This window comes from Elephas maximus, chromosome 19 (assembly GCF_024166365.1).
Source record: "Elephas maximus indicus isolate mEleMax1 chromosome 19, mEleMax1 primary haplotype, whole genome shotgun sequence".
Taxonomy (NCBI): domain Eukaryota; kingdom Metazoa; phylum Chordata; class Mammalia; order Proboscidea; family Elephantidae; genus Elephas; species Elephas maximus.
Genome location: NC_064837.1, coordinates 21,319,717 through 21,344,539, shown reverse-complemented (window position 1 = coordinate 21,344,539; position 24,823 = coordinate 21,319,717). Strand labels below are relative to the sequence as shown.

Sequence of the window (24,823 nt, the reverse complement as noted above, 5' to 3'; positions counted from 1 at the left end):
TGAGGTAAGTAAATCAAAAAGGAGGCTCCAGACCCTGCTGCTGAGCTCTCTGACTGACGATTTAGGAATACTCTGGTGTTGACCCCCGGGTGGTGGCCCCTGAGCAGTGTCAGCTGAGAGCGACTTTAGCTTGGCCTTGGTGTGAGACGCTCCTGGAATTGCAGCCTGGTTAGGATAATCTAAGGCAGCTACTCTGCTGGGGATGCTGGCCTGGCTGTGGCCCCTGCCATGGAAAGGGGTGTCAGCACAGGCCCTGGGGCAGGGCAATGCATGTGTGGGGAGCTTCATAGCAACAGGACCCTGCGTGGCACTGTGCTTTCTCCTGGCAATGCTGCCAAGGGAGGCGACAAGGGGGTGAATGAAGTTCTCTGGGGGTCAGGTTTACCATATTGCCAGGGCTGCAGGTCTTTCCCATGCTGACACAAAACTTAGGTGGAGAAATGAATACTTGGAAGGTCAAGTTCATCTCAGCTGCTTGCTAGTCCTTAACTGTCTGCTGAAAAAGTAAGGAGGCTGGGAAAAGGCAGGTGGGAAGAGGGGAAAAGGACAGTGTTAAACTGAGCCTTCTCCCTAAGTGGTGAGTCAGTGGAGAGAAATTAGCTTCTTTCTAGGCCTGAGGGTGTAGGGTGAATCTTAGGACTGTAAATGCTGCTTTAAACAGTGAGGAAAAGGGAAATGAAGTTAGGGTGAAAAACGGGGTCTACTAGAAGCTAAAGTTTATAGCCCACAAGGGCTGATAGGGGGTGACTGGGTAGTGCAAACAGCTAACATGTTCGGCTGCTAACTGAAGGGTTGGAAGCTCGAGCCCACTCAGAACCACCTTGGAAGAAAGGCCTGAAGATCTACTTCTGAAAAGTCAGCCATTGAAAACCCTATGGAGCACAGTTCTACTCTGACACACATGGGGTCGCCTTGAGTCAGAATCAACTCCATGGCAACTGATTAGGGCTGACAGGAGACCTGGAGGCCATCTTGCTGGTCTAGCTGGGCGCCCTCCCTCTGCAGATGTGGAAACAGGCCAGAAAGCTTAGAGACAGGGCTGAGGCACGGAGGTAGTAGGGTTTGGCAGGGACTGGATTTCAGGAGTCTGTCACTGGATTGTGTTCAGCTTGTCTGTAAGGTCATCTACTGGGTTGTAGTAGATGTGGTTTACTTTGGGAACCAATTCTCTCTCTGCTCAATCATTGGCCCTGGGGTTTTCTGAAATAACACTGCCTTGCATTCCTCCTGTAGCTCCGATTTCTTCCTCCCTGAGTTGAATTTCATTCTGTTTACGTGTTTGTTCACTCATTGCAGCCCATACAGAGATTATACATGTAGAACCTGGAGTCAGATTCTCTGGGTTCATTTCCAGTAGTCATCAGCTATTACCTGGGCAAGTGGGTTAACCTTTCTATGACTCAATTTCTTCTTCTGTGTAATGGAGATAATAATCGTTTTGTTGTTATATGCCATCAAGTCGATTCCAACTCCCAGCAACCCTGTAGGACAGGGTAGAACAGCACTATAGGGTTCCCAAGGCTGTAAATCTTTATGGAAGTAGACTGCCACATCTTTCTCCTGTGGACCAGCTGGTGGGTTCAAACCACCAAACTTTTGGTTAACAGCTGAGTGCTTAACCACTGTACCACCAGGGCTCCTTAGGATTTCCAAGGCTGTAATCTTCACAGAAGCAGATTGCCACATCTTTCTCCCGTGGAGCAGCTGGTGGGTTTGAACCACCGACCTTTCGGTTAGAAGCTGAGCTCTTAACTGCTGTGCCACCAGGACTCCTTGAAGATAATAATAGTACTTATCTCATTGGTTTATTGTGAGGAGCAAGTGAGATAATCCATGTGAAGCACATGGAACGGTGCTTGGCACTTAAGAAGCATTCAATAAATATTAAGTATCGTTAATTTGATTTACGCAGCACACATTTATTGAATGCCAGTCAGTGGGGCTTTTGGCAGAGGCTGAATGTAGGGGCATGGTATGGTTATGGCAGCTTTGGAGGCCTACCTGGACCTCATTCACCCACTGGGCTGAGTGCTGGGCATGTTTCGGTGATAAAGATGCAGTCCCAGCTTTTAAAGGACCTATTTATTCGCCAGGGGGGATGCAAACTAGAGGTTTTTGGCCATCACAGTCTGTTTTTGTTTTTTATTTGAATTCGAATGTGGAAGGCCCTGCCTCCCTCAGCACGTGTGCACCTAGACTCTGTATGCACTGGTGTTCCTGCCCAGCCCCAGCGTGGGGAGATGTGAATGGACATCCTTTGGCCAGCAGTGACCTCTGAGTGATCACAAAAGCAGTGGAGCTGGATTGTTAACAGGGAGGAGGCAAGAAAAGTGGAGATACCCAGTTGTGGTTCTAAGCAGTCATGCTTTTTTCATTCTGACCCTGTAGCTGGTAGAAGAGTTGCAAACCCCTGGGAATGAAGGGCAGGGCCACTGGTCTTCAGAACGGGATGTGTCTCCTGCCCACTTGGCCCCTCACACTGCAGCTGGCCTTTAAATCTGGGTCCTGAGGCTGAAGCAGGCAGGTCTCCACAGTGGGGGTGCATAGGCTGGAGGGAGAGCCAGGGAAGCGGGAGAGTGTTGGCCCAGTGGACTGGATAGCGAATGATTAGCAAGGGCTTGGAGAAGGCGGTGGGATGGTGCTGATTCAGTGCCTTGGGGTGCAGGGGCAGGTCCACGCTTAGCTGAATCAGGGCATCTGTCCACATGAAGGCCTCCCGCTGCTCTGACAGATTGGGGTTGATGGTGAAAGCATTTCAGGGTAGTATTTCCTTTGGCAAAATGCAGATGAGATTGACTTCTTAACTCCTTCCTTCCCAGGATGTGGTGTTGGGGCTCTCCAAATTCCTCCCTCCCCGCCCTCAGTGTCAAGAATCTGGAGGCTTCTGTTCCAATCCCAAATCACCCTTGCACTCAAAGATTCAAACACTTGTCTCTGTAGCCAAGGTTAGAGTCAGGCCTGGTGGTGTTAACATCTATTAGAGACCACTCAATAAAGGCATCAAGGGAATCTTAAAGTAACTGTCCTTTTCCAAGACAGGTATGTCCAAGGCAGGTGTGTGGAGATGGAAGAGGGCTGGAAGGGTACCCTGGAAGGTGGTCTCTAGCCCGTGGACCAGCAAAAATTTCCAACAGCCTTTACCACCCACTTTTTAACCGGTCAGCAGAGGTGGGGCAGCATCATGGTGGTTAAGAGCAAACAGCCTGCCAGGTTCAAGTCCCAGTCCCCTACTTGCTGACTCTGTAGGTTACCTAGCTGCTCAGTGCCTCAGTTTTCTCAGCTGGGAAATAGGGGAAAACAGTGAGATAACAATGAGCTCACAGTGAGATAATCTTTGCAAACAAAGAACTAAGATCCGAACCAAGGGCACAGTAGGGATTCACTGTTAGTTATTGGACATGACCACCCCCCGCCCCCGCCCCTTCAGAGCCTCTGAGATTTGTGCTTATCTGTCTTCCCTATAATGTGTCCCAAAGTGGGAGGATCAGATCAGAATTTAGGAAAAAGCAAACTATGGCAATGCTAAGGAGAGCAACTGCAACATTTTAGCTTGAAAAAATGCTGAAAATAGCTTGTTCAAGCTTTTGTAGATAAAAATGTAAAATGTATGCAAATGTATGTGACACACACACACACACACACACACACACACACACACACAAATCCATGGCCTCTTCAAAGTCGGCACCGGATGAGGACATTAGAAAACTCCCCATGGTGTGGTCAGAGGGCCCAGGCTGCCCCCGTGCTGTTGTTGGGTAGGGGGCAGGCAGCGCTGTGGCTTCTTTGAGCTGGTAAGCGCAGCTCTTGCTCCTATCTCCTCCTTTCTCCTGGGCTCTGTGCCTTCAGAGTTCCACGTGGGAAGAAGAGGCCCTTGGCCCCTCTCTGCTCCTACCCTTGTGCCACCCGCCCTCTGGTTCCTCCAAGAACCAGCTTGTCCCGCTTCTATCCCGGCTCTATTTCTAGAGCGGCTCATTGGAGATGCACGCCCCCCTCCCTGCCAAGCTCCAGGTGCCTGCCTGGCCCTCCCAATCTTGTGTGCAAGTCGAAGACGGGTGGGAGGGTGACAGCTGAGCAGGGAGGGGGAGCAAAAGACAGAGCCAGATACCGCTCCAGGCTGGCTGGCATGGAGGGGAGCGGAGGGAATGCCGGGAGGGGCTGCCATGGCCTCATGGTTGAAAAATATCTGCTGCGGCCACCCGTGGAAGCTTTCCACACCGCAGAGCATCTTCCCTTGCCCCTTCCCAGGGCTCACCGGGACTTGACATGAGCTCACCCCATTCTCTTGGGCAGCTCTGGCTGCTCAGCTTGGGGCTGGGTGCAGGCTTCCTCTCACCATCATGGTTGATGGTCCATTCTCCCCTTAAGAAGAACTAGATCTGTTGTTTAGAATGATAAGGAGCCCCCACCCCCACTACTCTGTGGATGCAGACAACACCACCCTCCACAAGGCCAGGGTGAGCTTCACCTTGTAAGCATGGTCTGTAGACCTAGATCCCAGGCAGGCTTTGCCTTTAAGCGGCTTGGGGGTGGGGTGAGGGGTGGGGACTGCTCCATTATCAGAAACTTCACTACCCAGGTAAAACCAGCATAAAAGGCCCAGTGCAGGGTTTTCTTGCTTTCAGGAAAAGGGCTTCAGCCCCTGCTGTCCTGGACCACTCTAGCCTGGCCCCTTCCCGACCTTCCCCTCCCCCTTCCCCCCCAGTCCCTTCTCCAAAGCCGGTGGCTGGAGGAGGCCTGTAGGAATCAGAGGAAGAATGGTCTTAGCTCCTAAAGAGCAGGGACTCAGGGCAGGCATGAGGCCCCCCCCCAATTTCTTCAGTGCTCTTGGGGTGTTTTTGTTAAAAGGAATTTTGTTTTTAAAGGTCTGTTCCCAGGACTTCCCTCTACTTGTATATGATTATCCATACATTATGGAAACCCTGGTGGCACACTGCTTAAGAGCTACGGCTGCTAACTAAAAGGTCAGCAGTTTGAATCCATCAGGCGCTCCTTGGAAACCCTATGGGGCAGTTCTACTCTGTCCTATAGGGTCGCTATGAGTCGGAATCCACTCAACCGCAGCTGGTTTGGCTTTCGTTTGGGGCTTTAAAGATTCCTCAGGAACCTGGGATACCTTGGAAGCTGCCTGCACACCAGTTGTCCTTCCGGCTGAGGGGCCCATCTGAGAGCTTTTACTCCTTCCGCAGACTCTCGTTGACCACCTCTCCCCTATGTCCAGCCGCCGTCCCCTGGTGTGTAGGGCAGGAAGTGCTCCGCCCTTAGGTCAGGGGTGTTTAAGTAGGTGAGGCTCTCTTAAGGTTTGGAAGGAAGGACTGAGGCCGGCGGAGCCTTCCCGCGGGCTCTCAGGACATTAACCCTATCGGCGCCGCACCCAGGCTCGTCTAGGGGAGGGGCCTGGCAGCCGCACCAGCCCCCGAAACTGCGCTTAGAGATCCTGGGGTGGCAGGTGATGTCACGCCTGCGGGCTCATAGGTCTCCCCGCAGCACCTAGTCTGCGGTTGCCCGAATTCTGCTGAGCCGGGCGAGGGGAGGAGAAGCCCGGGCCTGCGCCACCGCCCGGAGACCCTCACGGGACTACTCCTCCGGCACCGGCTGGAGCTCCTCTAGCCTGCGCGTCCGTGGGGACCTGGGTTGCTCCCCACACCCCCACCAGGGTCCGGAGGCGTGCTGCCGCGGGGCGGGGGGTGGTGGGAGCGGCGGAGCCTCGCGCCGATTGGTCGCGGCCCCCGCCCCCCGCCCCTGGAGCGCGGCGCAGCCCCCGGGAAGTTGCTAGTTGGCGGGCAGGCTGCGCGGCTGCTGCTCCGGGATCCGCGGCGGAGCTCGCAGCGGCCGCAGTGGCCCGAAGGGTCCCCGGGGGCGCTCGCCTCCCCTCGCCTGCTCTTCCCTCCTCTCCCGGCTCGCTCCTCCCTGCTACCTGTTTCCCTGGCTGCCCCCGCCGCCACCCGGCGCTCGGCAACTTCGGCCTCCGGGGCTGGCCTCTCCTCCCGGCTCCCCGCCGGCCCGCCCGCCCGCCGCCCGCGCCCTCCCTCCTTTGTTGTGCGATGAGGGTCGGGTTTCCTATCTGACTGACCCGCCGCCGCCGCCGCCGCGCGGAGCCGCGGGCATGGAGCCGCTCAGCCACCGGGGCCTGCCGCGCCTTTCCTGGATCGACACCCTCTACAGCAGTACGTGTGCGCGCGGGCCGGGGAGGACGGGCGGGAACGGACCCCCGGGCCCCGCGCGCGCCCCGACGGCTCTGGGGCCCGGGGTGTTTGGGGAACCCGGCGCGGGCGGGGGGCTTCGGGCACGGCCGGCCCGGTGCGCGGGGGGCCGGGAGGCGAGGGTGCGGGGAACGGTGTGGGCCCCCAGCGACCGGCCGCAGATGAGGTTCCCGGAGCGGACTCCGAGAGAGTGAGAGTGGACCGGAGGGGCCAGGAGGGCTGTCACCCCTTCCAACCTGTTGTGTAATCTAGCACTCCTCACCCCTCAGGAGTAGAGGGAGAGCCCTTTTTAGGGTGCTGCCTCGGCTCCCCGACTGGCGGCTTCCTCTGTCCACGCTGAAGCAGAAAAAATCATTTTGGGGCAAGTCCTTGGTTCCCGAATTGATCACCTCAGGACATCCTGAGGCCGTTGTGTGTTACAGGGTGGGGGCGGATCGGTTGGGAAGGGAAGACTGTAGGTGCAGATCTCTGTGGGGGCCATTTGGATGGAGCTGAAAATCCCTGGCTCGGCAGTCTCTCCTGCCAGCCTTCATCACCACCCCCACCTTCAACCTTCCCCCCCAAAAAGGAAAAAACCTTCTCGGGTTCTCCGCCCCCTCGCTCCCAAATCTGCCGCGGTCACGTGGTGGCTTTTGCACCGCCGCCCGCTGGGAATGCCTAAATGATCGCTGGTACTTCCTGGGAGCTTGCGCCAAGCTGTGAGCCCCCTGCCCACACACACACCCTGGCTTAGGTGGCTAAACCTCCCCACCCCTCCCTTGAGAAACTTTCACCAGGCACTTTGAGGGATATGGGAAGAGGGCCCTCCTGGCTCCTGAGGAAAATATGAAGTGAGTTGGCCCTCCCTATCCACTTGTCCCTCCCACTCACTTGCAATGCCTCTGAAGCAGGGCTTGGGGAGGCAAGAGGAGCTAGGCTCTGGTTCTGGACACCGGCCCCTATGGGACAAGGGCATTCCTAAGGGTCAGCCTGGTTCAAGATCCTTGGTAACAGTCATATTGGGAGTGGGGTGGGGGCTTGAACAAGTATGATGTCTTACCTGAGTTCTTGCCCTGGAGGCTTTGCAGTACCCAGCACCCAGCCTCTGACCTCTGCATCCCCTTGGGTCCCCATCATCCCTCTCCTCCTCCCACCCTCCTCCTCCTCCTCCTCCCCTCCTCCTCCTCCCTCAGGAGCTTTCCTTGTGATGGCTCATTCTGCTTTGGTTTTTCAACATCAAAGGGGCAAAGCCAGATCCCCTGGGCTTTGGTCCTGTGCCAAGCCCAGCCACTCCATCTGCTCCTCTCCCGGCAGAGGCCAGCACCATTGGGTGAAGGTCGGGCCCACGGCTGTGTTGCATGTGTGTGCACGTGTGTCTGTGTGAATGGGGGTGCACATCTGTTCAGGGCCCTGCTGCAGATCATCTCCTGACCCTAGGAAGGATTAGTGACCTCCTCTTAACTGTGCTCTGGCAAATAAATAACAGTCATAACAGTGCTTGATGTTCACATGCTGCTTATGTTCCTGAATACTCCTGGCTGTTTGCAAAACCTGGTCCTGGTTTCCCTATGTCCCAAAGCATGGAATCATAGAAACTTGTCTCTGGCTTTCTCTCCATTGGCCTGAAAACAACCACCTCTGCCCCCCACCCCCTGCCCCATCACTTCTGAGTTTTTCTATTCTCTCCCCCAACCCCTTCTTCAGGAGCTGGGAAACAAAATTGCCTGAGGCGGCCTTGGAAATTCCTGATCAGAAGGAAGGCAGGACCAGAAAAGGGAATTAGGCCAAGGGCCCCTTTGGGGGTGCCCATTAACCAGCCCTGACTCAGGCAGGCTGGCATCTGACCTGTCTACCCTGGTGCAGCTGCCCTGGCCTCTGTGCTCCTGGGGCAGCTGGATTGGGTGGGGGAGGGGGACTTGGCAGCACTGTGAAGAGTCCCTGCCTTCCTCTCCAAAATGGCTTATTTGAGAGCCATAGCATGAGGCTTCCTGGGGAGGTGCTGTACAGTCATGTTTGGGCTGTTAGCCATGAAGTTTCCTCTTGACAAGAGCCTAAATTAAAACAAATACCCAGGCTGTCACTTGCCTGGCAGCATGGTTTTGTGGCTCTCAGAGGAAGTCCCTCTGTCTCCCAGGAAGCTGTTTGCTTACAAGGCTCACAATCCTGGGGTGGCAAGTCCCCACAAAAGCCAAATCCATCAGGAATTGTAAAGGTAATTTACCCAGTGCACAGGGCGGCCAGTGTGACTTCTTAGCATGTGAGTGACCCAGGGATAGAGGCTTCTCCTAAGCATTGCTCTTGGTAACAGTGATAATAGCATCTCCTGAATACCTACTATGTGCCAGGCACTGTGCTAGGTACTTTTTGTTCATTATTTTCCAACTCCATTGCAAAATAGGTGGTCTGATCTCCATTTTACAAATTAGGAGAAAGAGGCTCCCTAAGCTTACCTCATTTACATGAGGCCCCATAACCGTTGAGTGACAGAGCTAGAATTCAGATCATACCCTAAGACAGTGAGGACTCTGAATGTCACCTGGGTATGTGTGAACAGATTCAAGGCTTTGGAATGTTATGGAATGAGGACATTTGTCCCTTTGGTTCTCTGTCCCAGAGTTGACTCTGAAATGAGCCAGGAGCATAAGTGGCCCCAATGGCTCTGACCCCAACCTGTCTATGTAATCCTTGTGCCTCTTGCAGAACTGGGACTGATCCTGGAGCCAAGGTAGGGATGGGTGAGGTTCTGTCCGAGCCCACTGAGGCCAGGGATTCTCTCTTCCTAAAGTGCCCAAAGGAGCCCTGGTGGCACAGTGGTTCGGAGTTATGGCTTCTAACCAAAAGATTGGCAGTTTGAATCTATCAGTTGCTCCTTGGAAACCCTGTGTTGCAGGTCTACTTTGTCCTATAGGGTTGCTATGGGTCAGAATTGACACAACAGCAATGGGTTAGTGTCAGACTGCCAAGCAGCCCTTCCCTTCACACGCCCCTTGCGTCTGGAGTTGTCAGCTCATTCGTTCCGGCTTCAGCAGCTGTGCCACTTCCATTGCAGGGTGAGGGCCATTTCATGAGGGATGGGCAGCAGATCCCCTTTCTCCCCTATGGCAGAAGTCCTGAGGGGCTGGGGTGACGGTGATTTGTCTGACTCGAAAGAGATGAGTTGGGTCCCAGCAGCCAGTTTGATCTGGGCTGAATGGAGCAGGGTCCTTTGTCCCTAATAAACTGAAGCGGCGGGTGAAGGTTCCAGCCATTTTATACTTCTGCTCTGTACCACTCATTTTCCTACATTCATGTAACAATGTCAGCTTCGCCCTTTGATGCCTTGTGTAGATGCTTTCTTTGGGGCTGGTGCGATACTCTCTGTGAGGCTGTTGTCTTCTTCATCCTACCTCCTCTATGTCTTTCTTTACCACGCTTTTTACTAACACCTACCACCTTCTCTTTGTTTTCTTCTAAGTCATGGGATTCCAAAACCCATTGCCATCGAGTCGATTCCAACTCATAGTGACCCCATAGGACAGAGTAGAACTGCCCCATAGAGTTTCCAAGGAGCACCTGGTGAATTCAAACTGCCCACCTTTTTGGTTTGCAGCTGGAGCACTTAACCACTACGCCGCCAGGGTTTCCGTATCATGGGATTAAGTAGGATTAAATGAAATTCCCCCCACAATCGGGGAGGGGTGCACTGAAACTTTCTCTGTCTCACTGAGTGGAGACAGCCTTCCAAGCGGATCTGGATTGAGTGCCCGAGGCAGCTAGTAATTTGGCACCTCTTCAAATGGAAATTCTTTAAATATATGTTCAGTACTTATTTGGAAGAGAGGCTGAGGCTGCATTCGAGGTCTCTTCCTCTGCCATTACTGCCTGTTTTATCCTTAGCAATTCAGCTCTAACCCCAAATGTACCTACTATAGTGAGCCAAGCAAAAGTCTGCAGCTACTTGGACCTCACAGAAGGCAGAACATGACCATCTATTGTTACTAGAACTTGTCTTTCGGAGCTCACTTCCCTTACCCAAGCAGCATTTCCAAGGGATATTTTAGTCTCTTGTGTTCTATTCATGCCCCTTATAGGCTCAGTGGAGCCCTGGTGGTACAGTGGTTAAGTACTCCACTGCTAACCAAAAGGTCAGCAGTTCAAATCCACCAGTGTAAATCCACCAGCTGCTCCTTGGAAACTCTGTGGGGCAGTTCTAGTCTGTCTTATATGGTTGTTATGCGTCGAAATTGACTGGAAAGCAACAGGTTTTTTTTATAGACTCAGTGCTCCTTCCAAGGGCCAGGAAAACATTCAGGGCTGTGGGGATCAAACTCATCTCCCGTATGATCATGAACCTGCCTCAGCCTACCATCTTATTCCTATATTAGCCATACCAAAGACCAATACTACTGTCCCAGCAACTTTGTGAGTTGGATCAGAGCAGGTCTTTCACCCAGGCTGTGTCATACCACCCCTGATGTGCTAGTGAACACTTGCCCTTGATGCCTTCTTGTTCTCTGAATACCAGAAAAAAAGAAGCCTGCTACTGATGAGTCACGACCCTATAGGACAGAGTAGAACTGCTCTATAGGATTTCCAAGGCTGTAATCTTTATGACAGCAGATTGCCACAACCGTCTTCTGTGAAGCTGCTGGTGGGTTTGCACAGCTGAGCCCTTAACCACTGTGCCACCAGGGCTGAATAACCACAGTAATCCTTCCTGTCAACACCAGTCCGTAATCGTTTCAGAGGAATTAAGTCATACATGCAGGGAAACTTAGTTTGTTGTGATTGTCGTTTGCTGCTGTTCTTTGGAGAAAGGAAGAAATGACAGGAACATTACTGGAGAATTAGCTAGAAGATACTGTCAGGTGGGTAAAGATGGAGAAATGGTGAGAAACATGCATTCTGCCTCACTGGTTGGGGTAGGATGGAAGATTTGGTCTGTCCTCGGACAGAGGACATCTCTGGTATGTTTCTTGCGTGCGGTCCTCTGTAAAGTGACACTGTGATGTCTCTCGTGGGTGCCGTGTGGATTAATTAGTTAATCTTTATAAAGTGCTTTGAAGATGATGAGTGCTATTGAGCAGCTCGGCTGTCTAGCTTGTCACGGTCCTCACGATTGAACAGCGATCTGTGAAAGGCTTGCAGATGAATTTAGTAAGGGTTGGACGCTTGACCAGGGGACTGGAAGGGAGAGAGTGTGGGACTGTGACACGTTTTTAGATGGTACCTAGCCTGATGTCTTATGCATAATAAGCCCTTGATAATTTTTGATCGTGTAAGTGAATATGAGAAAGAGAAAAAAACTTACGGGCTCTTGGCTCCTTTAACTTCCTCCTCCACCAGAAATCTACTAGCTGGCCCATTCACAACTTTCACGGTGTGTGGATTTGGTAATTGTAGTAGCTTGTGCTGGAGTAGGAGACCCCCCAAGGGAGTCCCACAGATTGCGAGAGCTTCTGATTGGAAGACTTCACTGCCAGTGTGTGTGCTGCAGCTGTTTGGCTCAGCTTGAGCTGTTGGGGCAGACCAGGAACCAGGCAGCTTCAGGACAACTCTGTATTCTTTGCTACTCACCAGGCTCCTGACTGTGGTAGGCTGAGGTGACCTGCAGGGGTTCAAGTACCCACCACATTCTACCTACAGGGTCTTGGCACTTGCCTCTGAGTGATTGTTAATACCAGTGGGCTAGGTCTGCAGGCTTAGCTGGCTCCGGAGCTGGGATGGGGAGGCTCTTTTTAATTTATGGTCTTTACTGGCCTTTTTTTTTACTGGCCTTAGCTTGCATTTCTCAGGGCAGGATGTATGTGGTCAGGTGAAGCCATGGTCCCTGGCTGACAGCTAGGATGTTCTGGTGGTCCCTGAAGATTGGTGAGAACCCATTTCAGACCTGCAAATGGGACAGAAGGGGGAAATCTGAGCAAAAGGCAGACTACTGAATGTACTTGCATGGGGGTTTTTATAGATGCCCAACCCTAGCCCCTGCGCTACTGCAGAAGGCATTCGGCAAAGAGCCCTTTGAGGAGGGACTAACTAGTATTGTGGCCATTTGTGGATGGGGCAGCGAGTTCTCTGTCCTCACATTCAGACCCAATTCCCTGCCTCCGTGTTTTATTCCTGCCGTTGCCTACTGCCCCTTCCTTTCTCACCACCAGAACAGGAGAGGAATACAGATTTACTGGCTATATAGGAAATAATAGGGTTAGCCTGGTCTCAAGAAGTGAGGCCAGTAGGTAGAGTGGGCTCTGTGGTGACCTAACTGGTCAGGTACCATTCCCCTCTTCCTTCTCTCCACCTCATATCCTATGCCCTCATTCCCCCTGGACCACAGGTGGACATGGCAGATGTGGTCAAGCATTTGCTGAAGGTGAACAAGGTCCCCAGAAGGCATTGACTGAGTGGCAGGGAGGCCTCAGGTGGACCAGTGTCAGTGGAACTCAGAGTCCTTGCCTCTCTGGGGTATGGGTAGAGCTGGCATTGCCTAGAAAAACCCAAGGTTTACTAGGGAGCTGTGGGTTTACTCAGGGCTGTTGGGGAAGGATGAGGCCATAATTACCTTCATGGGACTGAAGGACTGATCCTATTAGCATGCTGGGCTAACCCCTTCCTCCTGGGCATTGCCTCCTGGGCAGCCATAAGTGTTTAATGGATCAAGATTATGGAGACCAAAGATGCTGTGTAATTAAGCCCAGTTATTTCCCTAGCTGGGGAACATGTACTTCCCGCAGCAGCAATTGATTTCCTCATGTGTGGTCACTTGTTCAGCTACGTGTTACTCAGAGACTAAAGAGCCTATGGGCCATCTTTTTTCAGTGAGTCTCTCCCTTGAAGGTCCAGTTTTAGGAGAAATACCCCTTTCTGAGAGTTTTGGGGCCAGGGTGGCAGTGTGTTCTATGTGATAGCACCCCCAGGAGTTGTGCAGTGGAGCCCTGTTTAGGAAATGTGTCTGAGTTCTGCAGAGATTCATAGAAACCCCATCCATGGGCCTCTCAGAAAGAAAAGAAGGCCTATTGGTCCTGCTAGGTTCTTAGGAACTAGATTTTTCCATTTAGTCTAGGAAGACCAGGAGAGAACTTAACATTGAACCAATACTACTCTGTGCCACACGCTGGGCTAGACGCTTTCCCTGATTATCATAACTCAGCAAGGGTACCTGCTCTCATCCCTGTTTTACAGATAATGAAACCAAGGCCACAGAGCTTAAGGCATTGCTGAAGGTTTTCCAGTTTAAGCTGAATCTCATCTCAGATATCTCTGACTCTATAGCCCATTCAGCTGCCAACAGCAATAGTGTTTATAATCAATACTGGACGATGCCCTACTGTGTGTCAACATGTGCTAGTTACTTTGCATTATGTTGTCACCAATCCTCAACAGCCCCTAGCTTATGAGACAGGAATTATCATTACTGTTTTATAGGGAGGAAACTGGGGCTCAAGAAAGTTAAGTAATTCATTCAGGGTCGTGGAGGTAGAGTACAGCCCAGAATTAAACACAAGGTTGGCCTTACTCTAGACTGTGCCGCTTCTCCCACACTCCGCCCCCCTTGCCTTTCACAGCAGTGCCAGCAAAGGCCCCTTGGCAGCCAGTGTTTCCCAGAGGTTGACTGATCTCCTTCATCTCTAGTTAGAATGACAACTGTGAAGACTGTGTCTTGGTTCCTCCCAAGGCATGCAGTGCACTGAAAGTGCTCACCACAACTGGGTTGCCTTTCAAGACTGGAACCATTCCTGAAGCCAACTCTTCAGACAGGGATTTGGACTGAACTATGTTTTTTTTTTATGGGATAGAAAATGATACTGGTGAGGAGTGAGCTTCTTGGCTCAAGTAGACACATGAGACTATGTGGGCAGCTCCTATCCGGAGGGGAGATGAGAAGGCAGAGGGGGACAGAAGCTGGCTGAATGGACACAGGGAATACAGGGTAGAGAGGAGTGTGCTGTCTTATTAGGGGGAGAGCAACTAGGAGTATATAGCAAGGTGTATATAAATTTTTGTATGAGAGACTGACTTGATTTGTGAACTTTCACTTAAAGCACAATATTAAAACAAAACAAAACAAAAAACTGGGTTGCCTCATCCCAAGGGGTAGGGCCAAGGGAATCCTCCCCATGGCACTTGGAGGCCCATGACCCAGCATTACCTTGCCCCTGGGATTATTGGCAAGAAGGGATGGTTATTTAAAAAAAAAAAGGGAAGGGGAAGGAGAGAGAATAGACCTTGGGGGTGGGGGGAGGGTGGCAGCAAGAGGCATGTTTCCAGAGCAGAACAGGGCCAGAGGACAAGGAAGTTGGACGGAGAGGAAGAGAGAATTTGGCAGAGCCAAAGAGTGCTGGCCCAGCTCTTGGGGCTTTTTTTGAATTCACCTCTATGGTTTCAAAAGGAAAATAGAGCCCTCAGCCATAAATCAGGCCACCGAACACCAAGGTCCTTTGCCGAGGCCCAGGGCAGGTCGGGCTACAGATCCGGCTGCTGTGTTTGAACTCACCCACGCACAGCATGTTAATGACGAGGTAGCTCACTCTTCACACCCACTAGGACCTGACCCCAAAGAGCCCTGCTTGGAGGCCAGTCCTCCTGGGGATGCCTGTGCTTGGGGCATATGGCTCAGCAGATACCGCCACCACTACCCTTTGGCTGAGGCCAGAAAGGCCAGAACAAGATTGGAGGACTCCTTGCACAAACAATTTTTTGGGACATGATAGTGGGGGGGCGGGGGGGCGGGGTGAGAGACTGCCCTGTGCTGAGAACTAAAGCAGAAGGTAAAGGTGGGGAGAAGGGGAGCTCCCCAACTCCATTCTCTTCCTTTCTCCTTGCCACTTAAAATTTCAGTGGGTGCTTACATCATTTGCTGAGTCTGTGGGCATTTTTAGGAACTCCGGCTTGACTGGGTGTAGGGACCCATTAGCCTTCCCCTTCAGTCCCTTATCTTCCTGTATGTGTGTGGGGCTGGGGGTGAGGGGCAAATGTGGAATTTCAGTTCTGGAATCTGCTGTCCCAGCCCCCTCCCTCTTCCAGTGTTTGCTGTGCCTCAGTAAGAAATACATTTACATTGTAAGCCAGGACAGGCAGAACTGAAACACATTTCCTAAAACAATATTTACCCTATAATGTGTGCGATGCACTCACAGGTTTATAGCCTTCTGTTCCAGTCCACTCCATTAGAAAAAAAAGGGCCCGTCATGACCTTCAACAGTGATTTCATGACCTGCAATAAGAAAAATGCTGGACAAGATGATCTCAAAGGGTAAGCTGTAGGGAATAGAATTTACCGAACTGCAGTCATTAATGTAGCACTGTTAGGACTTTTGCCATATTCACACACTTCTGTTATTATGGACTTAATGTTTTTCTTCCAATTGACTGGTTGTTTAAAATATAACTTATTTAGAAAGGAAACTAATGGAAAACTGTATCATTTGTAATAAATAGTTACCTTCCAGTTGACTGCAGTGAAAACTATGCAGAGTTATTAAATTCTTATACACTGTTGCCCTTGGAAAGCTCTAAGCCTGAGCCTCCTGTTTCCTTCTTACAGAGTCAAGTGTCCCTTGACTTGTCTACATGAATGTATAAACAAAATGTGGTATAGCCATACAATGGAATAGTATTCAGTCGTAAAGAGAAATGGCATTCTGATGCGTGCTATGGCATGTATGCTAAACCTTGAAAACATTATGTTGAGTGAAATAAGTCAGATACAAAAGGACAAACATTGTATAATTCCACATACAGGAAATATATAGTATTAGGCAAATGCATAGAGAGCAAAGTTCATTAGTGGCTACCACGGGTGGGTGGGAGGAGGAAATGGGGAGTTATTGCTTAAGGGGTATTGAGTTTCTGTTGTGGGTGATGAAAAAATTTAGTGGAAATGGTTGCACAGCATGGTGGACGTAATTAATGTCACTGAGTTGTACATGTAAAATTAGATGAAATGGCAAGTGTGTTGTTATATCTATTTTACCTAAATAAAAAAAGGTACCCAATTAAAAAAAAAAATTACAAAGAGGTGGGGGAAGATGGAGGATAGGGGAATTATGAAGGCCTGATGATCTACTTCCAAAAATCAGTGAAAACCCTATGGATCACAACGATCCAATCTGAAACCAATCATGGGGCTGGTGGAGGCCCAGGCAGTGTTTAGTTCCCTTGTGCTTGGGGTTGCCTGAGTTGGAAGTGGGTAGCCATGAGTCCAGGGCTGACTCCATGGCAGCTAACAAGAATACCAGAGACTTTTCTTGCTTCATCAGTAATAGGAAAGATTGAAAGGAATGTAGAATACTTTTCTCGACATGTGATTGAGTTTAATTTAATGTAGTATGGTAAGCAGGCAGGTGCTAATCAAAGGAATCAGGGGCCTGCATCTACGCAGAATCCTGAGCCTCTTGTTTCCTGTGGTGGAGGTAGGGAGAGGAAAGGACATGGCGGCTTTCTCCTAGAGCCAAGTATACTAGAGTGGTGCTTCTCAAGCTCTAATGTGCATTTGAATAGCCTGGGGATCTTGTTAGTAGGGTGGGCCCAAGATTCTGCATTTATAGCAAGCCCCCAGATGCTGCAGCTTCAGAGACCACCCTTTGGGTAGCAGGCCCCAGCAGCCACTCATAGAAGACTGACCGTGGACCCCAAACCAAGTCAGGCCCTTGTGTAGTTCTAGATTCTGGCCACACCTCTTCTGAACCCATTTCCCAGTAAAAGTAAAAATAGCAAACCAATTGATTGGAAACCTGATGGGTACCAGATTTGAGCTAGTTTTCTCATGTTCATGATCTTATATCCTCACAGTAAACCTGTGAAAAGTTGTTATCCTCATTTTAAGAATGAGGAGAGGGAGTGGGCATGTAATTGGTCTTCGATGGTGACTTCCTCTATGTGGGGCATGCCAGACATCTGGTCTTGGCGAATGTGTCTAGACAAAACCACCTCACCCCCTGAAGGGCCAGCTTTCGTGTTAATGGAGCAGAACCCCTTGGTTGTTAATTTTCTAGTGCATCATTGATAGGGTTAATGAGAGACCAGCTGGTGTGGCACCCAGCCATGTGGAAGAGGCTGCTTTCCCTTGATTTAGGCCGACAAGCATTTTGCAGACCCCATGGCAGCTCCTGACCAAACATTTCCCCTTTGGGAGGCCTGGATGGTGCCCACTTAGATGGGCCACTGGGCACTATATGCCATCTTTTGGTGTAGAAGCCTTATGAAACCAAAGCTCCCTGCAAAGGAAGGATGGGGCACAAATTTGATGTCAAAAGAGCAGTCTCTGGCCTGGGGACCCTGTGGTGTCAGGTCAGCTACTCCCACAGCCAGGCTCTTGTGCCTGTAGTGCCTGCCTGCAATATCCTCAAGTCTCTTACCCAACAGGAGGCACCATTTCCTTTCCAGTGGGCTGTGGATACACCAAACCCACTTCCATTAGCCTCTGCCTTATCCAGAACCTTCTGTGGGAGGTTTTCTTTCCCAACACATCCCACCCAAACTACCTTCAAAATCCTCCATGCTCTGTGACCCTCTCACTCTCCGTTCTGATTTCCCAGCATCCCATATTCACCCTGCTCTAGCCAGCACGACTCCTCGCAGTTCTACAGCAAACCTCTGCTCTGGTGAACTGCCTGGCTTCAAGGCTCAGCTTAAATATCACCACCTCTTTAGGAAGCTTAACAGGCTTGATTATAACTCCCCCAGGGAGATGCCCCCTCCCCCCAGCTCAGAACTCTTAACGCTGCTTGCTCTGGGCTACAGAATTCAGCACTTTTTTGTCTATTGTTTTATTGTGTTTACCTACATTGTATTTGAAGCTCGTTGCCTTTTCTTCCCTGCCAGATTCTAAACTCCTTAGAGGCATTAAGAATAACAAAGGCTGCCATTTATAGGGTGCCAGACACTGTCTTAAGCACTTTACAAACAATATCCCATTTAATCTTCCACCACCCACTGAGGTCCCAGCTATTATTATCCTAATTTTTCTGGTGGAGGAAACCTTTTTTTCAAGACTCTAGCAAGGTTAAGTTGCAAAGGGTTAACACTCTGGGCTGCTAACAAAAGGTTGAAGGTTTGAGTCTACCCCAGGGATACCTGAAGAAAGGCCTGATCTACTTCCGAAACCCCAGCCACTGAAAACCCTGTGGAGAACAGTTCTACTCTGACACACATGGGCTTGGCATGAGTTGGAGTTGACTGGACAGCTGTTTTTGTTTTAGAGTTTAAAAAGCTTTCCTAAGTTTACGCAACCTTTTAAGGGACAGAGCTGAGCTCTAACGCTAGATCTGTCTGGATGCTTGAACTCTTTGCCTGAGCTCTTCATCAGAAGGGCTTTCTGAAGAAGATCTCTGGGAGTAGGGCCCGGGCATCTGCATTTTTGAAAAGCTTGCCAAGTCCAGTTTGGCCACCTTACCTACGTCATCCTTTCCCAGAACACCCAGTCCAATACTGAGCCCCTGGGAGCTCTACAAATGCTTTGTGATTGGTTGAGGGGATGTGAGAAAAGGAAGACTTCTGAGGGCCTGAAGGTGGGTGCCCTGGCACAAGGGTCACCTAGAAGAATCAGACGGCGGGGTGGGGGATGAGAGGGAAGGTGGCACTGTGCATGAGGGGGGTAGAAGGAGATCCAGAAAAGGATGTTGGGGAGATCAAATCCGTCATCCCCTCTGCCCCAGCTGTAACGGGCCTCACCTGAGGCATCTTCCCTCTGCCCCAGCCATAACTCAGGGCCTTGCCTGAGGCATCTTGTGATCTGGGCGAGGCCTCAGATTCTGGGCCTCTAAGAGCCATTGACTAGCAAGGATGAGACTCCTATAACACCCATCATCCAGAAGGGTCTGACTGAGTTACTCACTCACCAGTCTAGCACCTCCCTCCCTACTGCCCACAGGGTGAAATCTAAACTCCTTAGAAAGCCTGGAAGCCTTAGATTGGCTCCAACCCCCCTCCTTCCTCACTTCCTGACACTCCCAAACACACTCCAACCATCTGGGCACACCGATGTCTTCACAGGTCCCCAGACACCATAGGTGAGGATGAGGCTGAATGTTGCCTCCGTGGGAAATCTCAGACTGGGGAATCGGCTGTAGACCTAGAGTCTTGGCCATGGAGAGAAACCCTCCAGAGATTTCTGGATGGCTTCCCTGGCTCTGCTCACAGCCTAGGTCAGCCATGGTCCCTGGCTTTGCAGAGGTGTGGAATCAGGTGACTTGGCACCTCTGAGTAAAAAAAGAGCTGAGAATGACTGAAGTGAAATTCTCCCTTGGAGCTGGGGAGAGTAGTGGTGGAGGCCCTTCCCAGGAGAGCTGTGTGCGGGGTACTCTGGGGAGGCCTGAGACCTTCCTGCCTGAGACCCTCCTGCCTGAGCTCTGGGGAGGGGGCCTGGTGAGCCAGGCCAGGGCTGCTGGGGTGCTGTGGTCGGGGCCCTGCACTCAGAGGGGTCCCTCTGCCTCCCCCCTCCCCAGTGAGTACTCTGAGAGCTGTGCTCACTTTAACGGTTTCTCTCTCTGTAGAAATATTTCAGGACTTCCTGAGGGGTTTCCTCTTTTGCTTCCTGAGTTTTTTCCTGGGTTTTCTGCCTCCAGCTTCAGGTCCCAGCCCCAGGCAGGGGTGGCTCCCGGAAGGGTTGTGGGTGCCGCCCTGGCTGATTGCAGCCTCCACTGGCAAGTCTTCCCCCTGCCTGGCCGCCCACACTCTCCCACAGGAAGGCTCCCTGGTGTGCTGCTTTGGGGAGCTATAGCTCCCTCTCTCTGGCTCTTCTGTGTGCAGGCTCTCTCACCAGGCCCTGAGAAGCATGTACAGGCAGGTGGCTGAGACCCAAGACCCCGACCTGGCACCACTCTCCTGAAGGCAGGAGTGCAGCTTGAGGGAGGCAGCATGCTGCTGACAATGAATATGGCCTTTGAGTACCTGCTGGGGCAGTAATCTCAGGCAATGTACCCAGACTCTTTGAGCTTCATTTTCCTCATCTATAAAATGGAAACAACCATACCAATCCCACTGATCGGGTTGCCAGATTTAACAAATAAAAATGGTTAAATTTGAATTTTAGGTTAACGACAAATATCTATTTTAGCACAAGTACATCCCATGCAGTATTTGGGATATACTTATTCTAAAAACTTATTTGTTGCTTATCCGAAGTTCACATTTAACTGGGTGTCCTGCATTTTATCTGGCATCCCTACCACCGGATTAAATGGTTTGTCTGTAACACTTTGCAAGGGACCCAGCTAGATGTTCCATGCCCATTTCATTCCTTCTCTCTCTCTTCTGTGCCACCCCCTGGTCACCAGAGGCCAAGCTGAATAAAGACATTTTAAGATTAAGTGGTGTCACAGAAATATTGAGATTATTTTTATACATTTGGCACCAGAAATTATGACGTGATTCATGGAAAGATGTCAGTGGTAATACTAGTGCCTACCTCATATTTGCTGTGTGTCCCTCACTGTTCAGGTACTTTGTATAGATTAACTCCCCTATTCTTCACAACACTGAGAAGACACTTAGTATCCCTACTTTACAGATGAGAACGCTGAGACACAGATTAGGTAAGTAATTTGCACAAGGACACATGACTAGGAAGTGACAAAGCTGAGATTTGAACGCAGGCAAATTTGGCCCCTGCATCTTGCTCTTAACCAAGACACTATACTGCAACTTGCCTACCAACTGCCACAGTAAATGAATGAATGTAAAGTTTCTTTAAGGTCAAGGACATGGAAACCTACAGGGATGGTTTCACAAAGCAGAAGCTGTGCCTTCCTGACTTCCCTGAGATCCTTGCATGGAGACAGGGTTCAGCCAGGCATAGAAGCTCACACTGGGGTTATATCTTCCTGTCCACACCCCTGACTTGTGGAGACCAGTATGTCACCAGGTGCAAGTGACCCCAGCACCTTCCTGTTTGCTGAGATACTGTATAAAGTGAGCATCCCTCGATGGGCTCGGGGTCCAGGCCTGTGTGAGGTCCACACCTACAAGTCCTAATTCCTGGTCCATCCAAGACGTACTAAATCACAAATCATCATGCCACAATGTGACATCTTCCTTCTCCTTGGGAATCTTTGTGATTCCCCAGAGTTGAATCTCTTTTATAAAACGAAGGCACTCTGTTATTGAGGATTAGAATACATAAAAGTAGAAGGAAGAAAACCCATGTGCCACTGACCCACCCCCTGAGAAGACTTCTTTGCTCCTCTTGGCCACCCAGGGTCTGGCCATGCTGCCCCACTGCGTACTCCTAGCAGAGGTGAGGGTGGAGGCCAGAGTAGCTGGAAACCTTGAATAGCCCTGTCTCAGCACCAATCCCAATGCCTGTGCCAAGGAGCACATAAATGGGGGAGAATGTTGGGAAATTAGCAGGTGGCCTTGCCCCTTCCCCAAAGTCTTGGCTGCCCCCCTCTCTCAAGGCCATCGCATGCTGACCTCCCCCCATCCCAGCTCTGTTCCCTGAAACAGCAGCTATCCAAGAGCCTGTTGTCACAAGGGGCTTCCCTGGTGACCAGGGCTTGTGACTAGAGAGGTCAGAGTTTCCAGAATGCTCATGTGCATAACACCAGCAGCCCCGCTTGGCCTGAAGCCCAGATTGCAAATCTTCCCACCTCTGCTCACCACAGGCCTCTCCCAGGCGAGTTTCTCAGTGTTATGGCCCTTTTCCACTTTCCTGAGGTTAACTCGGGTTAATTCAAAGAGATAACTGAGACCAGGAGCTTTGCCTGTTGCCCCGGTTACCAGCTCCTTTCAGTTCTCTGCCGTCTTCCTTTTTTCCCATCCCCTCCACCCAAGTCCCCAAGGGTTGCTGCTCCTTAGACCCTGTTAGGAGGCTACTGGGAGAGAGGCCCTGGTTCATCCATTAGGAGACCAGAGTCACTGACTTGGTTACTTCCTGCTACATCAGGCAGGGTCTGGCAGGAAACAGACACCATGCTCAGACTGGGGAGTTTGGGGGAGAATTGAGTAATGGGAAGGAGCCCTGGTGGTGCAGTGGTTAAAGTGCTCCGCTGCTAACTGAAAAGTCGACAGTATGAACTCAGCAGCTGCATCGCGGGAGAAAGATATAGCAGCCTGCTTCTGTAAAGATATGCAGCCTTGGACAGTTCTACTCTGTCCTATGAGTCAGAACTGACTAGATGGCAGTGGGGTTTTTTTTTTTTTTTTTGGTTTAACAATGGGGGAGTCCCTAGGTGGTGCAAATGGTTAAGTGCTCGGCTACTAACTGAAAGGTTGGTGGTTCGCACCCATGTGGAGGCACCTTGGAAGAAAGGCCTTGACAATTTGCTTCCAAAAGGTCACAGCCTTGAAAACCCTATGGAACACTTGTACTCTGCACACATGGAGGTCTCCATGAGTTGGAATTGTCTCAATGGCAACAGGTTTGGTTTGTTTGTTTTGGTTTGGTGTAACTGGGAAGCTGACAGTTGATTAAACCCTGTATATGTGGAGAGTGCCTGGTCCATAACAAGCACCCATTAAATGTTACTTTCTGCCTTTTGGCAATTCACAATACCTGAGGCAGCATGGACCCGGGACACCAGGGCTGTGTTCCGGGAGGTGTTTGTGTTCTCCACTGAGGCTCCCTCCTTGTCTCCAGGCCAGGCCTACTGCAGTCCCTCTCCTTTCAGCCCCAGGGACCTCTCCTCTCTAGACAGCCCCCTTCCCTACTTCGGCCCCTCAGCAGCAGCGCTCATAGGAGCCTGCAGGTCAGGGGCAGTACCCCTTGATACCAGCCCACAGGAGCCCTGCCCTCAGCTGAGCCAGGCCCTGGAGTGGCTCCCACAAGGCCAGTCTCCGAGGCGTGGGCCCTGGGTCGCCCTCATCACCATCATTAACCCCTGGCCAAGGACATACAAGCACCATCTAATAATAACATCTAATAATGGTAATAACCCTCACTGACTTTTATGGAGTGCTTGCTTAATTCTCTTGGACTCAGCCCATGGCTAGAATAGCATTTTAGTATAATTGGTTTCCTTTGTATTTTGATGCATTATAAACATTCTTCAGAGAAGGGTCTGTTGGCTTCTCCGGACTGTCATGGGTCCAGGTCCGAGGTACAAAAAAACAAAGGGTCCCTGCTGTTCCCCAGAGGACTGTGAGTTCCTGGTTCCCTATACTCAGAACAGAATTCAGCCTTTTCTGGGCAACTCAGGGCCATGGCCATGAAGGTGACCTTCATTGAACCAGGAGGCAGGAAATCTGGGTTCTTATTCTAGGTAACCACTCCCTGTCTGTGGAACCTTAGGCCGGTCCTCAAGCGCTCTGATCTGTAAAACATAAGGGTTGGCCTACTCATTCATTCATATTCCGGTTGCTGTTGAGTCAATTCTGACTCACAGCGACCCCATGTGTTTCAGAATGGAATTGCGCTCCAAAGAATTTTCAATGGCTCTGACCTTTTGGAAGACTAACGAGGAACATCATTTGTCCTTCATTAAGCATAAAGAGGGAGGGAGCCCTGGTGGCCCAGTGGTTAAAGAGCTCAGCTGCTAACCAAAAGGTTGGCAGTTCCAATCCACCAGCTACCCCTTGGAAACCCAGTGGGCCAGTTCTACTCTGTCCTATAGGGTCAGAATCAGCTCGATGGCAGTGGGTTTTGTTTTTTTTTTTTTGTTGTGGCCTTTCAAAAGTAGATTGCCAGGCCTTTCTTCCTGAGTACCTCTGGGTGGATTCAAACCACCAACCTTTTGGCTAGCAGCCAAGTGCTTCACCAATTGCACCACTTAGGCAGCAGATCACATAAAAGAATATACAAAATGTCTAGGTTTAGTTTCAAGAATAACAAGAGGAACATCCTTTTGCCTTCTATTAAGCACAAAGCAGGAGGAAGCCCTATTGGCGTGGTGGCCAGCAGGTAACCTGCCAGTTTGATCCCTTGACCTATGAACCCACTCAATGGCAACAGGTTTTTTTTTTTTCCTGGTGGCACAGTAACCAAAAGCTTGGCAGTCTGAATCCACCAGTCTCTTTGGAAACCCTATGGGGCAGTTCTGTTCTGTCCTATAGGGTTGCTATGAGTCAGACTTGACGGCAACGGGTTTGGGTTTTTTTTTGGTTTAAGCATAAAGAGAACAATTTTCGGTGCCTGAGAGAAACCAGTGAGGACTTCTGCCTCACTGTATCCACCGCCCCTGCAGACACAGGTAGCCACTGCCTTGAATTTTGTGTTAATTATTTCCTCCTTTAGGGTTTTACTACATGTGGATGTATTCCTAAATAACACAACTGTGTGGCTTTGCCCGCAACTTATATAAATAGAATCATAGTATAAGTATTTTTCTGTGACTTGCTTTATTTCTGCTTAAAATTATGTTTTTGAGGCTCCTCTGTGTTCTTGCCTATAGTCATAGCCTGTTTGCTGTCAAAGCCCCATACAATTCCATTGTAGGAATAAACTACAACTTACTTAGCAACAATGATGTTACTCCTACATTTCTGGACAAAATTCAGTTTACACTGCAACACAGTAGGCAAATCTGTATGAGTGTGTGAAACAAAGCTTCATAAAACAAGACTTACTCTTGGTAGATAAAATATCCGTTTCCAATCCGTTCCAAAAGGTGACCTGCCATATTGATTCCATGACCTATGAAGGGGCCGACCTGCAATTTAAAATAACACAAGGGTGAACGCACCCCAGTGTGTGCCCAGCTCTGTAGCCCTGTGGTTCTGGGTCCGGCAGGCAG

General features: G+C 50.6%; 1 protein-coding gene across 3 annotated transcripts in view; it reads left to right on the top strand.

The window, feature by feature from the left end:
- The window catches only part of ABR (ABR activator of RhoGEF and GTPase), a 205,138-nt gene that overhangs the window by 44,216 nt on the left and 136,099 nt on the right, over positions 1-24,823 (top strand). Inside the window, exon 1 of one of the 3 annotated variants that reach the window (XM_049860019.1) lies at positions 5,740-6,167. The exons of the other annotated variants lie outside the window; for them this stretch is intronic. Within the exon in view, the coding sequence (XP_049715976.1) occupies positions 6,107-6,167 (61 nt within the window). The 5' untranslated portion in view covers positions 5,740-6,106. Of the gene's footprint in view, positions 1-5,739; positions 6,168-24,823 lie in introns of those variants that run through there. 3 annotated transcript variants of the gene reach the window in all.